At 35.8% G+C, this 17500-nt stretch overlaps 1 protein-coding gene across 2 annotated transcripts in view; it reads left to right on the top strand.

Annotated features, from left to right (window-relative positions):
* Positions 1-15726, top strand: part of LOC144980707 (FMRFamide receptor-like) — a 41130-nt gene extending 25404 nt beyond the window's left edge. For both annotated transcript variants that reach the window (XM_078928423.1, XM_078928424.1), the window contains exons 5-7: positions 5758-5950; positions 11613-11758; positions 14599-15726. In XM_078928423.1, the coding sequence (XP_078784549.1) occupies positions 5758-5950; positions 11613-11758; positions 14599-14833 (574 nt within the window). In that variant the 3' untranslated portion in view covers positions 14834-15726. The remainder of the gene's footprint in view (positions 1-5757; positions 5951-11612; positions 11759-14598) is intronic.
* Positions 15727-17500: the final 1774 nt, after the last annotated feature.

Here is a 17500-nt window from a genome sequence, read left to right as displayed (position 1 = left end):
TAGTACACCTGCGATGCCCTTATCAGACGCGTCAGTTCTTACAACAAATTCTTTTGATATGTCGGGTAATTTAAGAATTGGTTCTGAACAGAGTAATGCCTTTAATTGGTTAAAGCTATTCTGACACACTTCTGTCCAAACAATTTTGTTCGGTGACCCATTCTTTGTCAGATTTGTTAGCGGTGTCGCGATGTGCGCGAAGTTGTAAATGTATTTCCTGTAAAAATTTAGGAGCCTAAGTACTTTGCGTACTTCTTTTTTTGTCTTAGGTGGTTGCAATTGTGCGATTTTTGTTTGTTTTTCTGTCTCGGGTGTCTGTGTCCCATGACCAACGGTATGATTAATCCTGCATTTGAAGCTTCGATATTAGTAAACATAGGTTGCGACACTGTGTCTCTATCAAAATACTTTTTTAGCATATTTGCATGGAATGTCTTTGTTGTGTTGTAAATTTTAATCTCGTAATTAACATTAGATTTTACTGCTGTTATTTTGAATGGTCCTTTCCATGTAGCTAAAAGTTTACTCGAGTCATCGGGTAAGAGTATTAGTACTTTGTCACCAATCTCAAATTTTCTTGATTTGCTTTTGCGATCAGAGTATTCCTTGTATTTCTCTGCTTTTTTAGTGACGGATTCCTGTGCTAGCTTACATGTGTCCTCTATTCTGTCTTTCAGGTTTCTTACATATTCGTAAGCAAACATAATTTCGTTATTGTCCTCCTCATTCCCTTTACAAATGTCGGCTACTATATTGATCGGGCCGCGAGGTGATCGTCCATACATCAACTCAAATGGGGAGTAGCCTGTAGATTCTTGGGGTATTTCTCTATATGCAAATAGGATTGCTGGTAAGTATCTGTCCCAATCATCTGGTTTTTCTGCTGACACTTTTCTTAACATATTCTTTAGAGTGCCATTAAATCTTTCACAAAGACCATTTGCTTGGGGGTGGTAGGGAGTTGTGAATGAGTGTTGGATTCCCATGAGTTTCATGGTTTCATGCATCATATGTGATGTAAATTGGGGTCCATTGTCCGACAGTATCTCATTTGGTATGCCTATTCTAGTAAAAATTGTCATCAATGCTTCAGCTATGTGATCCGATGTAGTTGATTTCAATGCTATCGCTTCTGGCCACCTGGTTGCGTAATCGACTAGTGTTAGTATGTGTGTATGGTTTCTATCTGATTTTGTTAAAGGGCCTATAATGTCAATTGCAACTTTTTGAAAAACTTTTTCAATAACTGGGGTTGTCTCTAATGGCAATCTCGGTATTCTGCCTTTTGCGACTCTTCTTTGGCATGTGTCACACGATTTCACATATTCTCGGACGTCTTTAGTAATTCCAGGCCATGTGAAATTCTCGGATATTCTCTTCAATGTGGAAGAGCTCCCAAGATGTCCAGAAGTTATTGAATCGTGCGCTATTCCAAGGATTTTGTTTCTGTAAATACTCGGCGTGACCAGTTGTTTAGCTATTTTGTTTCTTTTCCTATGTAACCTGAACAGAATATCTTTTTCAATGATGTATTCAACTTTTGATTTCGTCCCTTTGTTTGCGATATTGAAATATGAAGTTAAAGTCGGGTCCTTTTTCTGTTCTTCAATGAACCTGTTCCTGTCAAATTGTTGTGGTTCTAGAGAAATAGTCATTGGCTTCTCTGTTGTCTTAGTCATCTTTCTTGTTTCTGCTAGACAAGCTGTTTCTTGGGTTAATGACCATTCTTTTACATCTGTTGGGTTGTCTTTAAGACCTTTTATATTGCCAACAATAACATCAGCGACGGGGTTGGGAAGTATACAGCATTCCACTATTCCTGTATAGTATGGGGTTTCTATGTACACGTTAGCTGTTTCAAAGGTTTCGACTGTGCCACTGAATGTGATGCATTGTACCGTTTTTCCAGTTTTGTCTTCGTCATTGATCAAAGATGCTTTTATTCCTACTGTACTGCATCCTGTGTCTCTCAATATTTTGCAATCAGTTCCATTAGCTTTGCCTTCACAAAAAAATAGCGATCCTGATTTGTGAGTTTGTGTTAAAAGTGACATACCTTTCACGCAATACACATTTATATTTTCTCCTGACATTATTCGTGTCTGATTATTTACACTGGTTTGGAGTGATGCATTTGCAGTTTCTTTCGGATATCCCACGATTTTGTAACATTTGTCTGCTGTGTGGCCTTTCATTCCACAATATTGACATTTAATTATAGGTTTGTTGGTTTTCTTATACTCAGTATTATTGTCAGTGCTATTTCTTGTTTTGTTTTGATAGGGTCGGCTATGGTCTCTATTGAACTGTTTGTTCCATGGTTTGTTACTATGATCATCTTGTTTCACTTGCGTGTTCCGAGTGATTGATCGGCTCGTTCTATTTGAGTACTGAACTTTAGGTGTACCTGGACTCTGAGCAGCGGCAGCGTAGTATGGTTCCTTCAATGTTCTGCTAAGGGGTGTCAATGGATGTGCGCTGTTAAAGTTTTCTGCGTAGATTTTTAATTTGTCCAAGTTTTCTGGCTTTCTCTCTTTAAAGAATGCGACTAAATCTGGGTTGCAAGCTTGATAGATTCGATTCTTCAGCGTGAGATAGTAAAGGCCTGCAAAGTCGTCTTGTTTTACGTTTGCCAACTCAAGCCACCGATTTAGAAATTGAGTAATTCGGTTCACGAATGTATTTAAGTCTTCTCCACTTTCCGGTTTTGCAGTGTGAAACCTTTCCTGGTAACCATCTTCCGTTAATCTAAATCTTTTTAGTAGAGCGTCTTTAATTTTACCATAGTCATCTGCATCTTCAGTTGTTAAGGTATAGAAAACTTTTAGCGGTTCTCCGGATAAGCAGTTAATCAAGGCTGTGGCCCATTTGCTTTCTGGCCAACGATAACCTTTAGCCTGAACTTCGAATCGGTGTAAGAAGGATTCTAGACAGTCTGAGCGTTCATCGTATGTTGGCATGCGTGGAAGTTTCACGAAAAATTCATCACTATTATTATGTTTTCTTTCATGACCGGTTTTTGTTTTTTCAATTTCCAGCATCATTTGGGTCCTTTTGGTTTCTTCTTCTGCTAAAGCTATTTGTCTTTTTAGTTCCCTTTCTTGGACTCTTTCTTCTCGTTCTTCTTTACGTATTCTTTCTTCGTGTTCTTTTTCTTCTCTACGAATTCTTTCTTCGTGTTCTTTTTCTTCTCTACGAATTCTTTCTTCATTTTCTTCTCTACGAATTCTTTCTTCGTGTTCTTTTTCTTCTTTACGAATTCTTTCTTCATTTTCTTCTCTACGAATTCTTTCTTCATGTTCTTTTTCTTCTTTACGAATTCTTTCTTCATTTTCTTTTTCTTCTTTACTTTCTCTTCGCACCATGAAAATATTCTTTCCTGGGGTATTTCTAAGTCCTTTGCGAGACTTAAGTATCTTTTATATGCTTCCATGTTGCAATAAATTAGTTACGATGTTTTATATATATTATATTGACAGGATACTGTTACTGACTGTTTTATTTATTTACACTTACTGGAATGAACTGTTCTATTTTTAGAAATCTCTCTCTCTTATTTCAACTTATTATGTATGTTGAATTTGATGCCTTTTATCGTTATATCTTATAAAGCAATGTGTCAATACAATGCGGAGTTATGACTTGAGTCCATAACAATGTGTCAATCGCGTGTACTCGAAACTATGTTACTACGAAAAATGTATCACCAATGTGTGTGACTCGTCGTTAGTTTGTGTACAATTATTCGCAATGACGCTAATATACTAGAGTGTGATAACAATAATAGGATGCCAAAATAATCCCAAGTTATCTATCACTAAATATAACACGACGGCTAGTAGACTCCTTTTATTATTATTTAGTTTTTAAAGACTCACTTTTCAGAACATAATATGTAAGTGTTTTTCGGTAACAGTAATATGCCAAAAATGCATTTAAAACAAATCACTATGCAAAACAAATCACGATGTCTATAGTTACTATGTGATGCCCAACTCATGTAAAAGAGAATAATGAAGGATATATCTACCAACTCAGTTCGTGGCTGGGACCTCTCTCTTGTTCAATGGTTGTTCAACAATTGTAATTAGGCATTGAAGAGTGTTTAGCAGTGATTTCTGAAATACAGAACAATAAAATATCGTAAGATTTACAATAGTTCCAAAATGTGTTCACAACACTGAGTGATTGGATGATAGGTGAATGAATCGTTATGGAATGTAAACATATTGAAAACAATTCATGAATGAGGAAAACAACAAAATGAAATGAGTGATATAATAACAAAGTGGACAAGGAATGAATGAATGAATGAAAAACTGAGTGAATAGATGAATGAATGAATGGATAATGTATGAATGAAAGAATGAAGGGAGGAATAAATGTATGAATGATTGGATAAATGAGTGAATAAACGAATGAATGGATGAATGAATGAATGAATGAATAAATGAATGAACAATGAATGAATGAATAATTTATAAATGAATAAATGAATGAAGGAATGAATCAATAAAATGCTATTCAATTTGAATGAAAGAATGAATGGATAAATTGCTATTCCATTTAAATGAAGAAATAAAAAAGAAAAAAAAATTAATCCTGTAAATAGGGAGTTCAATTAAAATATGATCAAGTGGAGCAATTAAGAGTTTTACAATTTAAACTTTAAGGTTAGATGAAATAGATATAAGTAACTAAATAAATTCAATTCTTTATATGTGTCCCCTCCAAAATGTCATGGTCTCAAGTGAGTAAAGAGCTACTCGACTATGCATAAAGATCTATGTAGAATGAGGCCCCAGAATTTACTAGTTACTATAAATGAAAAACAATTAACGATTTGTTTACAATGAAATAAAAATAATGATGAAATTTAATTAAAAGAGATAAACAGTGATCGTGGCAGTTACAAATAGAGATATGAATATTTTACGTAACTTATGATAATATGTCAGGTTCATAAGTTTACGTTTCCAGGCAGTTGATGGGCTTGGATGATCTATTCCTCTGATAACAGGATTGGACTCGTAAAATTCCGCTTCCAGGCAATTGGAAAGAGGTTATAGTGTAGTACAGCGGGCTTGGGTTTGATCCTTGAAGATTATACAATCAAAGTTAAAAGCTCCGGCGTCTTAATGGTGTAGATATAATATCTACAAAGTCCCAAAAGATAAAAATCTTACAATATATATATAGGAATAGAGTGACTGGCCGTCCGGCATAGATTGTGGAGAGAAAGTGAGTGTCAAATGTTAGACCTATCAGCTTTTATAATAAGTGGCTACGTGACAGAATGTCGAACGAAAAGTATTCACTAATTAGAAATTAATTCGAGGGAAGGCTATAAAAGGAAAGACGATCTAATATTAGAAGGTAAAGTTTATCTAAGCCTACCGAAATATAACTGGAGTGAGATGAATTCAGTTCTTAATAAAATAAAATTTAATAAGATAATTGTGAACAATCTTTACTGTGACAACCCCATCGTACTCAGTTGTGAAATGAGTCTCGTACCTGGCCATTAACAGCGTTGTCTCTGTCCGAAAAATAAATGTAACATCGCCTAACAAGCCTCATGTCACGTCCTTCATGCTAAGTGTTGTTATTACAATCCCTTGTAAAGCGCTTCGAGCACGTTTTGTGGATACTGCACTATATAAAAGCTTAATTCTTCTTTTAGACAATACTGTAACCTTTTCATAATACACTCCCCTCTTCTCCCTCCCCCACTTCTCTCCCCCCCCCCTCCCCCAGCCCAAGAGTTGGTTACGACCTCCCTTATGTGACAGTCACCAAAATCTACGTGGAAAACAAAGAATTCTTTGACATCTACAAGAATTTGGTCCTCAGCATCGTTTTCTACATAACCCCCCTGGCAATCATCACCGTCACCAGCACCGTCAACATTCATAAACTGAGACAGATGAGCGAATCGAGCCTGAGAAAGGTTAGCTGTTAGTGTTTTTTGCGGCTATGTGGTCTTGTGGTATGACGCTCGCTTTTGGATCGAAAGGTCCTGGGTTCGAGCCTCGCTCGCTCGGCGCATAGTTGAATCCTTGGAAAAAGACTCTACGCTCACATTCTCTCACCGTACTCAGGTGTAAAATTAATACCTGGCCGTCAACAGCGTTGTCTCTGTTGGAAAAATTGTGATATCGCCTAACAGGCGTCATGTCTTTTTCTACATGTTACGTGTTGCTGTTGGCCAGAGAACCTTTGTAAAGCGCTTTGAGCACATATAGTGGATATTGCGCTTTATAAAAGCTCTATTTTTTGTTTAAAAAAATATATTCCTTGTTCCTTTATGGCACAACGTGGCAGTCTTTGCTTCGTCGTCCCCAAAAGGTACGGAGTTCGATCACCCGCCTCGCAAGTCACATCACTCCAGCTCATTTTGCGGGCGTTGCACTGCGACTGACGCCTGGGATATTTCCAGTCTTCCCTTGGAATAGACCATAAGGACAACTTTCCCCATGGGGACGAATACAGTGATTTTTATTTTTATTTCATTTTTTAAATTCCAGAATATTAGGCGACCACCTCCAACGAGACGAGCACAGAACGTAAATATCCATCACTCTTATGTTATTATTAACTCTCTCCTTTCCATGCACAGGAAAATCGTCACAAACGTTACGATGCAACCAACATTTATCTCACTCTAATTTCTTTTGTGCATCACAAATGTAAAAGAAACTGTTTTGTTATAGATAGTATGCAGATGACGTCACTCAGGCCTTTGTTATTGTTTTTGCCATCCGCGTTTGTGAGTTGTTCTCACTAAACTGTATCAACCAGACTATAAAAGTTCATGGTTACACAGAGTTTGTGTGTTGGTCCGTTATACTTCCGGATGGCAATGTTGTGAACTACTTGGCCAAGCGCATTCTATGATAGAATGCGCTTGGCCAAGGAGTTCACAACATTGCCATCCGGAAGTATAACTGGCCAACATACAAAACTGTGTGTATCCATGAACGTTTATAGTCAGGTTAATACAGTTCAGTGAGCATTACTCATAACACGGATGGCAAAAAACAATAACAAAGACCTGAGTGACGTCATCTTCGAACTATCTATGGAGTGTACTTGTTGCTTTTCTTTTGAGTAGGAAAATATATTTTTTGTCTTGGATGGGTGGCAGATTTCGGGGACAATTCTGAAAATTAAATGGCTGGTGAGGACAGAGTTAAACCACAGAGGGAATTGACTCTCTCCTTACCAGCCATTTTCAAGATTTTCCCCAAAACTTTACACCCAACTAACACAAAAATAGATTTTTTGTTTAATCACAAGGACATAATAGCTGTAATATTCTTGCGATATATATTTTTTTTAGCAAAACATGCTCTACAAACACACTGTTCATTAAAAAAAATAATTATGATGTACAAAAGAAATTTGAATAAGAAAAATGTTGGTTGTATCGTAACGATCCTATAGTTGATAAGGAGAGGGTTAATGAAAAACCACTTAAATACTATAAAGCGCGTTGAGCGTGGTAAATCCGTGGAAATTATAATAATAATAATAATAATAATAATAATATAATAATAATAATAATAATAATAATAATATAATAATAACAATAATAATAATGATAATAATAATAATAATAATAATAATAATAATAATAATAATAATAATAATAATAATAATAATAATAATAAATAATAATAATAAATAATAATAAAATAATAATAATAATAATAATAATAATAATAATAATAATAATAATAATAATAATAATAATAATAATAATAATAAAATAATAATAATAATGAATAATAATAATAATAATAATAATAATAATAATAATAATAATAATAATAATAATAATAATAATAATAAAATAATAATAATAATAAGCATATTTCTATCGCGCCTTTCGTCGAAGCCTCAAAGCACTTAAAATTAAACAAAAAGAAAAAACAAAAACAAAAACAAAAACAAAATAAAACCAAATAAAAACAAACAAAATCAGAAACAAACAAACATTGCGAGACCAAATTAAAAGCATAAAACGGGCATCAAAAACATCATCAATACAAAAGTCACATACAATATATTTAAAATTCAATTAAAAAATATTTTCTGAAAAGAAATATATGTTTTCAGTTTCTATCTGAAAATAACTATAGAGCTCGAAAATCTCACAGATTGAGAGAAATCATTCCATATCGTGGGTCCGAATTTCATAAGTGTATTTAAGTTCAGTTTTAGGCAAGGAATTTACCCATTGGAAACCGTACGGTGCTCTTATTGGCTAACCAACCAGCGGCCTCGATGAGAAAAATATCCGCCATTTTGATGTTGGCTGGGAATCGCGTTACTATAGTAAACAAGCGCTGATCGGCCGTTCATGAAAACAAGTTGCTGCTCGCTCGTTTAACTCAAAATTATTCAAAACGATCTCTCTAAAATGATATAAATGTGACTTCTTAAGTTTTCTTCACGGTCAAAACCACACAACATTCTATTAATGATTACGTCCGAGGCAAAAAGGAATATTGACAGGTCGACCGAGAGTTGAACTCGTGAGACGACAAACATCAATGCGAAGTGTAGCGAGAGTCAAGCTATTGTTTGTCTTGTCCTATTCTATATAGAGAAAAGGATAAATAGTATAGCCTCGTGTGTGAGTGGTTGCGTGTCATAGTCTTGTTTTTAAATTGTTTCTGTTGTTTATGTGTGTAGTGATGACTCTCTCACACTCAATTTCAATGCCGAAAGAGGAATTCCCGCACACAAGAAAGGGGAATTGGGGTGGTATTTGGCATACATATTGTATAGTATCTAGTTCTAAATAGATAACTGATTAGAATTATATTATGATATATAAACACAATGCCAAATACAATTCCGAAGTTTCCTTATTTCAAATGAAGTAAAGCTCCAAAACCTAATGGTAGTGATTATAGTACTGAGAGTTAGTGAGGTGATGTGGTGGTGGTGATGATTGTAGTTGTAGTAGTAGTGGTAGTGATGATGATGTGGTGGTGGTGATGATTGTAGTTGTAGTAGTAGTGGTAGTGATGATGATGTGGTGGTGGTTGTAGTAGTAGTGGTAATGGTAATGATATGGTGGTGGTGGTGGTTGTAGTAGTAGTGGTCGTGATGATGATGTGGTGGTGGTGTTTGTAGTAGTAGTGGTAATGATGCGGCTATGTGGTCTAGTAGTATGACACTCGCTTCCGGATCGGAAGGTCCTTGGTTCGAGCCTCGCGCTCGGCGCATAGTTGAGTCCTTGGAAAAGGCTCTTTACTCACATTCTCTCACCGTACTCAGGTGTAAAATGAGTACCTGGCCGTTAACAGAGTTGTCTTTGTCCGAAAAATTGTAATATCGCCTAACAGGCGGCATGTCCCGTCCTACATGTTAAATGTTGACCAGGGACCCCTTGTAAAGCGCTTTGAGCACATTTAGTAGATATTGCACTATATAAAGCTCAATTTAAAAAAAAAATATTTCAATGATGATGATATGGTGGATGGTGGTTGCAGAAGTAGTAGTGGTAGTGATGATAATGTGGTGGTGGTTGTAGTTGTAGTAGTAGTGATAGTGATGATGATGTGGTGGTGGTTGTAGTAGTAGTGGTAGTGATGATGATGTGGTTGTGGTGGTTGTAGTAGTAGTTGTAATGGTGATGATATGGTGGTAGTGGTGGTTGCAGTAGTAGTGGTTATGGTAATGATATGGTGGTAGTGGTGGTTGTAGTAGTAGTGGTAATGGTAATGATATGGTGGTGGTTGTAGTAGTAGTGGTCGTGATGACGATGTGGTTGTGGTGGTTGTAGTAGTAGTGGTAGTGATGCTATTGTGGTGGTGGTTGTAGTAGTTGAGGTAGTGATGTGGTGGTGGTTGTAGTAGTAGTGGTGGTGGTGGTTGTGGTAGTAGTGGTAATGATGATGATATGGTGGTGGTGGTTGCAGTAGTAGTGGTAGTGATGACGATGTGGTTGTGGTGATTGTAGTAGTGGTAGTGATGATGATGTGCTGGTGGTGGTGTAGTAGTAGTGGTAGTGATAATGATGTGGGGCTGGTGGTTGTAGTAGTAGTGTTAGTGATGATATTGTGGTGGTGGTTGTAGTAGTAGATGATGTGGTGGTTGGAAAACACATTACAGGTTATTATAATACACGATTACACACATTCTCTAACTTCATTTTTTGACAGCTTCGTTGTGCCATAAATATACGCAACAGTTCTGAAACATTTTATTGTGGATTTTGATATTGTTTGTTGTTTTTCTTGTGTCGTTATGTTGACATAGATACCGAATGAATGGTAATTACTACATTCTCAGCCAACAACAAAATGGCGCTGAATGCTTTCATTGGTGGACACTTTTTAGGCTTCGTACGTATTCTCATTCGTTTAATTCTATGGTTTTAGGAGAGGCTAACCAGTCTAAATCGTGGGGTCCAAGATTGCATTGTTTTAAAATTGATCTAGAAAAGTGAGTGGAACAGGCACTTATGGAGGTTGTGTGTGTTGGACCCGCGACCTCAAGTTGTCGGGAAGAGAGGGCTTTAATAATGACTAGGGTTAGAGACGATCTTTTTTTGGGATCGTGGATAGCTCATACGGTAGAGTCACGCTCTCCCCGGCCAGGCACACGGAGTTGTCGTATCAGTAAGGTCGCGGGTTCGAACCCCCATCGCTGCCGCGAAATTTTTATTCTCTATTGTCTTCTGGCACTTTCCTACTCACTTCATCTCTTGTTGTTAAGATTGATCTAAGAAATGCATTATTTTAACCCTCTCCATACCAGCCATTTTTAGAATTTCACCGAAAATTCACACCCACCCGACACAACAATAGACTTTTCTTACTCAAACTATAGATAGTTCGAAGATGACGTCACTCAGGTCTTTGTTATTGGTTTTTGCCATCCGCGTTTATGAGTAATGCTCACTGAACTGTATTCACCTGACTATAAATGTTCATGGATACACACAGTTTTGTGTGTGGGTCCGTTATACTTCCGGATGGCAATGTTATGAGCTTCTTTGCCAAGCGCATACTATCTATACAGAATGTTGTTCAGCAAGATGAGCTCTACAAGACATTGTTTAGTATTTATAGCTGTAATCAAAGCATTTCTTTAAATGTTGGAACGTACAAGAGAAATCAGAAATAGAAAATTGATGGTTGTGTCGTAACGATTGTGACGATTTTCCTATTGAGCTTAAAAAAATAATTGAGCTTTTACATAGCGCAATATCCACTAACTGTGCTCAAAACGCTTTACAAGGGGTCCCTGGCCAACACTAACATTTAACATTTAGGACGGGACGACATGACGCCTGTTAGGCGATGTTTTAATTTTTTTCGGACAGAGACAACGCCCTTAACGGCCAGGTCCTCATTTTACACCTGAGTGCCGTGAGAGAAAGTAAGTAAAGAGCCTTTTCCAAGGACTCAACTATGCGCCGAGCGCGAGGCTCGAACCCAGGACCTTCCGATCCGAAAGCGAGTGTCATACCACTAGACCACATAGCCGCACATGGTTGGTAAGGAGAGGGTTAATGCTAATTTTGATATTTTTCTTTATATCTATTTAATTGATTTCAATTTAATCAATCTTTGTTCTTTTTTTTTTTTTTAGGAAACGACCTCCAACAACACGACCAGAGAACGTAAAGCGACCATCACTCTGATATGGATTTCTGTGATCTACGTCATCTGCAACGTGCCCAGTTTTTGTTTCCTCATCACCCGATTTTTCCTGCCCGAGTTTGATTATCACGGAAGGTAAAACTGAGTCAAAATCTGAAGAAAAAAAAGTGTGAATGAAAAAAACCCAAAAAAACCCCCCAAAACAACCCAACCCCCCCCCCCCCCAAAAAAAAAAAAACAAAACAAAAAAACAGGCATCCGGGAAAAGCCTTCGTGCCCAATTGTATCGACAATGCGGTCTTTCGGATGGGAAGGTCCTGGGTTCGAGCCTCGCTCGGCGCATAGTTGAGTCTTTGGAAACGGCTCTTTACTCACATTCTCTCACCGTATTCATGTGTAAAATAAGTATACCTGGCCGTTCAGGGCGTGCCTCTGTCCGATACAAATTGTAATATTATCACCTAACAGACGTCATGTCACGTCCTTCATGTTAAGTGTTGCTGTTGGCCAGGGACCCCTTTGAGCACGTGTAGTGGATATTGCGCTACATAAAGATAAAGCTCAAGTATCAAGCTCAAGAAAAAAATGCAAGAAAAGGCAAGAAAGCAAAATACAAGTGAAAAAAAAACCCTAAAAGTATTTGTGACCCATCGTCTCAAAACGGTATTATTTGAAACGAACCAGATGCTTAAAAGCCGAATTTAATGTGAAACTGGTCAAAAATATAAATTGTTGGCATTAGCACCCTAAAATGTGGTTGCCATTCTCCTCGATAAAACATACAAACACAACACAAGTCTTATATTTCTTGCTTTAACTTTAATTTTCAACATCTTAACCAACCCGACTTAATACCGTTTTGAGGCGAAGGGTCATATTTGAGATGTTTTTATTTTCTTGTATTTTTTCTTTGCCTTGTCTACCACTGTTTCATACACGTTTTTTCAGACCTATAATATCTTACACCAGTGCCTGTTCCCGAATTTGTCGTATATTTAAGAGCACATATATATATATATATATATATATATATATATATATATATATAATATATATATATATATATATATATATATATATATGAAGCTGAAAAGAGTCCTGAATATACGATACCCCACAAGCAATGAAACACTGTATGAAAAATACAATGAAAGAACCTTATCCATTCAAATCCTGGAGGCAAGATGGCGGCTCTTTGGGCATATACTCAGAATCGATATAAATATACCAGCTAATAAAGCCATGAATACTATTTTCACCCCATCTGGACACAAGAAATATCAAGGTAGACCACACCATCCACGTCAATTCACACTGTCCTCAATAGAGACATAAAACGCCTTCAAAATAACAAAGTATTAAAATCAAAGGAAGACCTTATGAAATTAGCATCCACAGCAAAAGACCGTGAACAGTGGAGGAAATGACACGGATGATTAGAGAAGCAGCCGAGGCGTCCCGATCAGATGATCAGGAAGCGAAAGGCCTTAAGTCATTTAGAAAGTCATATATATATATATATATATATATATATATATATATATATATATATATATATATGTATGTATAGATATGAAGGCTGGTTTTCCAAAACTCGTTAAGTCGATTTTTCTACAAGATTGAGGTTTTCCATCAATGTGATAAAATGTAAACTGTAGTCTATTTTAAGCATCACAAGACTTTCCCAAGATTGGTGTGAATTTGAAGTTTAAATACGATAAAATAATAGACCGAATGAGAAATGTTTAGGGAAATAATCCTGGATATCTCAAAATGATGGGGAAAAATACGGAGTTAGGGAGGTTTGGAAAACCAGTCTTCATATATATATATATATATATATATATATATATATATATATATATATATATATATATATATATATATATATATAATATATAATATATAAATATATATATATTATATATATATATATATTATATATATTATATATATATATATATATATATATATATAATATATATATATATATATATATATATATATCGGATCGAGCGGTCCTGGGGTTCGAGCCTCGTTCAGCATTTTCTCACCGCACATAGGTGTAAAATGAGTACCTGGCCGCTAACAGCTTTGTGTATGTCCGAAAAAAATTGTAATATCGCCTAAAAGGCATCATGTCCCGTCCTAAATGTTAAGTGTTGCTGCTGACCAGGGACTCCCTTGTAAAGCGCTTTGAGCTCGTTTAGTGGATATCGCGCTATATAAAAGCACTATTTTTTTCTTCTCATTTTTTTTTATAATTTCAAAAAAGGTTGCCAAGTACAGTACCGCTCAAGTGTCATACCATGTGACCTTAATGCAATAGATAGTTCGAAGATGACGTCACTCAGGCCTTTGTTATTGTTTTAACCATCCGCGTTTGTGAGTTGTTCTCACTAAACTGGATTAACCAGACTATAAAAGTTCATGGTTACACAGAGTTTGTGTGTTGATCCGCTTTACTTCCGGATGGCAATGTTATGAGCTTCTTAGCCAAGCGCATACTATCTATACAGCATAACCAAATAAACCATTTTTCTTTAAATTGTAATCACTACATATGGTATGAAGTTGACGTCACTCAGGTCTTTGTTATTGCTTTTAGCCATCCACGTTTATGAGTAATTCTCACAAAAAGTTTATTAACCAGACTATAAACGTTCCCGGTTACACATAGTTTTGTGTGTTGGTCCGTTATACTTCCGGATGGCAATGTAGTGAGCTTCTTCTTAGCCAAACGCATACTATCTATAGATAGTTCGAAGATGACTTCACTCAGGTCTTTGTTATTGTTTTTTTTTGCCATCCGCGTTTATGAGTAATGCTCACTGAACTGTATTAACCTTACTATAAACGTTCGTGGATACACACAGTTTTGTGTGTTGGTCCGTTATACTTCCGGATGGCAATGGTATGAGCTTCTCCTAAGCCAAACGCATACAATCTATATGAAATTTCTGTTTGTTTTGCAGGTTGAAACAAACATCCATTCTGGTGTCCAAGAACACAAGCGTTTTCATCGCCATTAACTCCAGCATCAACTTCGTTATCTACTGCTTTGCTGGCGAGGCTTTCCGCCAAGAATTCTTACAGCTGACTCGGTGCAAAAAGGTTAAAACAGCGGCCGGTACCACTGACAGCAAAAGCAACGGGAAAACCGGAAATACGCATTCCACGCAAGAGAATACCTACAGCAAGGCAGAATAGTTCTAATTTTTTGAAACAGCGGGAAATGATTTGATCTTGCAACTAAGGTTTAGATGCAAGAAAACAAAATTAAAGGGGAAAATAGACATTGCTATTTTTAGATTTTTTCTTGCGAAACGAGTATCTAGTGGTACTTTATTGTAGTATCCTATAGATAGTTCGAAGTTGACGTCACTCGGGTCTTTGCTGTTTTTTGTTTTTGTTTTTTTTTTCCATCCATGTTTAGGAGTAATTCTCACTAAACTGTATTAACGAGACTATAAAAGTTCAAGGTTACACATAGTATATACTTCCGGATGGCAATGTTGTGAGCTTCTTAGTCAAGCACACACTACTGTAATAACGAAACTATAAAAGTTCAAGGTTACACATAGAAAATACTTCCGGATGGCAATGTTGTGAGCTTCTTAGGCAATCGCACACTATCTACAGAATGTCACGAAGGAACGAAATGACATTCTCTTATCTCTTTGTTATTGTTTATAGCTAGCCATCAGTATGAGTAGTTCTCACTAAATTGCATAAATCAGACTTTAAACCTTTAAGAGTTTTGTGTGTTGGTACGTTAAATCCGGCTGGCGGATGCTGTGAGTTCGTTAAAGACGAAACACATAGTATCAATAACAAAAAGCGATAAATGTATTATACAAATGATGAGTTTTCCTGTACAACGCATAATCTTTTAAGTGTTTTGGTGTGTAGTTATTGTAATATTATGACAGAGTGACTTTATAAATGTATAAATATTTGATATTTAAAGTAATTAAGTGTGAAGAAAGTATCAATAAAGATGAGAGAAGATAGATTGAAATGTTTCGGACATGTAAATAGACGAGAGAGGGAGTACGTGGGGAGGAAAGTATTGACTTACATATAGCGGGAAAGAGGAAAAAGGGAAGCCCGAAGACTAGATGGTGGGATAAGGTAAAGGATGATATATGAAAGAACTGGACCTGGAGGAAGATGATGTTGTGAACTGAAACGCATGGAGATGTGGCATTCATTATGGCAACCCTGCAAAAGGCGGGATAAGCTGAAAGAAGAAGAAGAAGAAGAAGAAGAAGAAGAAGAAGAAGAAGAAGAAGAAGAAGAAGAAGAAGAAGAAGAAGAAGAAGAAGAAGAAGAAGAAGAAGAAGAAGAAGAAGAAGAAGAAGAAGAAGAAGAAGAAGAAGAAGAAGAAGAAGAAGAAGAAGAAGAAGAAGCGAGTTTCATATTACTAGACCACATAGCCGCAGATCTAGATAAGGACGGAATAACATGCTTTCACCATACTGCCGTACTCTGGAAAAACACATATTTAAAAATTTGGCCAGAAAACTCGTCCTTCAAATATCTATCTATTTAAATGACCCTCATCTTGGCAAAAACTCTCAAACCTGGCTGGGACCTCCAACGTTGTAGGAGAATATGTAAAAAAAAACAACTAGATGAGAACAAAATAAATTAATATATATATATATATATATATATATATATATATATATATATATATGTATATAATTTTAATATTTACCACAATGTTGGCGTCAGTCGGCATCGATGTTTCAGGCCTTTTCAGCCATCTTCAGGACTGTGTGTTACATGAGTTTGGTTTATTGTGTGTTGTTGCTTGTTGAAGTGGTTCCGATGTAGACGGACTCCAACATTGTGGTAAATATTAAAATAATAATTCGCTCCATTGCTACATGTCGAGCACTATTCGTACCATATTTGTATCCAACACGATTCAATATATATATATATATATATATATATATATATATATTATATAATATATATATATATAGTAACACCTAAAATGAGCATTGACCTTTGAGGAAAAAGTTTTGAAATGTATCTTTTTAATAGGAATTGAAATGGTAAAAAAAATTTTTGTCGTCCTAAGAATGAGTGTATTTTATTTAAGGAAAGAAGAAGAAGAAGAAGAAGAAGAAGAAGAAGAAGAAGAAGAAGAAGAAGAAGAAGAAGAAGAAGGAAGAAGAAGAAGAAGAAGAAGAAGAAGAAGAAGAAGAAGAAGAAGAAGAAGAAGAAAGAAGAAGAAAAGAAGAAGAAGAAGAAGAAGAAGAGAAGAAAGAAGAAGAAGAAGAAGAAGAAGAAAGAAGAAGAAGAAGAAGAAGAAGAAGAAGAAGAAGAAGAAGAAGAAGAAGAAGAAGAAGAAGAAGAAGAAGAAGAAGAAGAAGAAGAAGAAGAAGAAGAAGAAGAAGAAGAAGAAGAAGAAGAAGAAGAAGAAGAAGAAAAGAAGAAGAAGAAGAAGAAGAAGAAGAAGAAGAAGAAGAAGAAGAAAGAAGAAGAAGAAGAAGAAGAAGAAGAAGAAGAAAGAAGAAGAAGAAGAAGAAGAAGAAGCGAGTTTCATATTACTAGACCACATAGCCGCAGATCTAGATAAGGACGGAATAACATGCTTTCACCATACTGCCGTACTCTGGAAAAACACATATTAAAAATTTGGCCAGAAAACTCGTCCTTCAAATATCTATCTATTTAAATGACCTCATCTTGGCAAAAACTCTCAAACCTGGCTGGGACCTCCAACGTTGTAGGAGAATATGTAAAAAAAAAACAACTAGATGAGAACAAATAAATTAATATATTATATATATATATATATATATATATATATATATATATATATATATGTATATAATTTTAATATTTACCACAATGTTG

Source organism: Berghia stephanieae, chromosome 10 (assembly GCF_034508935.2).
Source record: "Berghia stephanieae isolate SIO BIC M18660-M18661 chromosome 10, UCSD_Bste_1.3, whole genome shotgun sequence".
Classification (NCBI taxonomy): Eukaryota; Metazoa; Mollusca; class Gastropoda; order Nudibranchia; family Aeolidiidae; genus Berghia; species Berghia stephanieae.
Note: the sequence above shows the minus strand (reverse complement) of the source record. Positions and strands in the feature narration are given on the sequence as shown.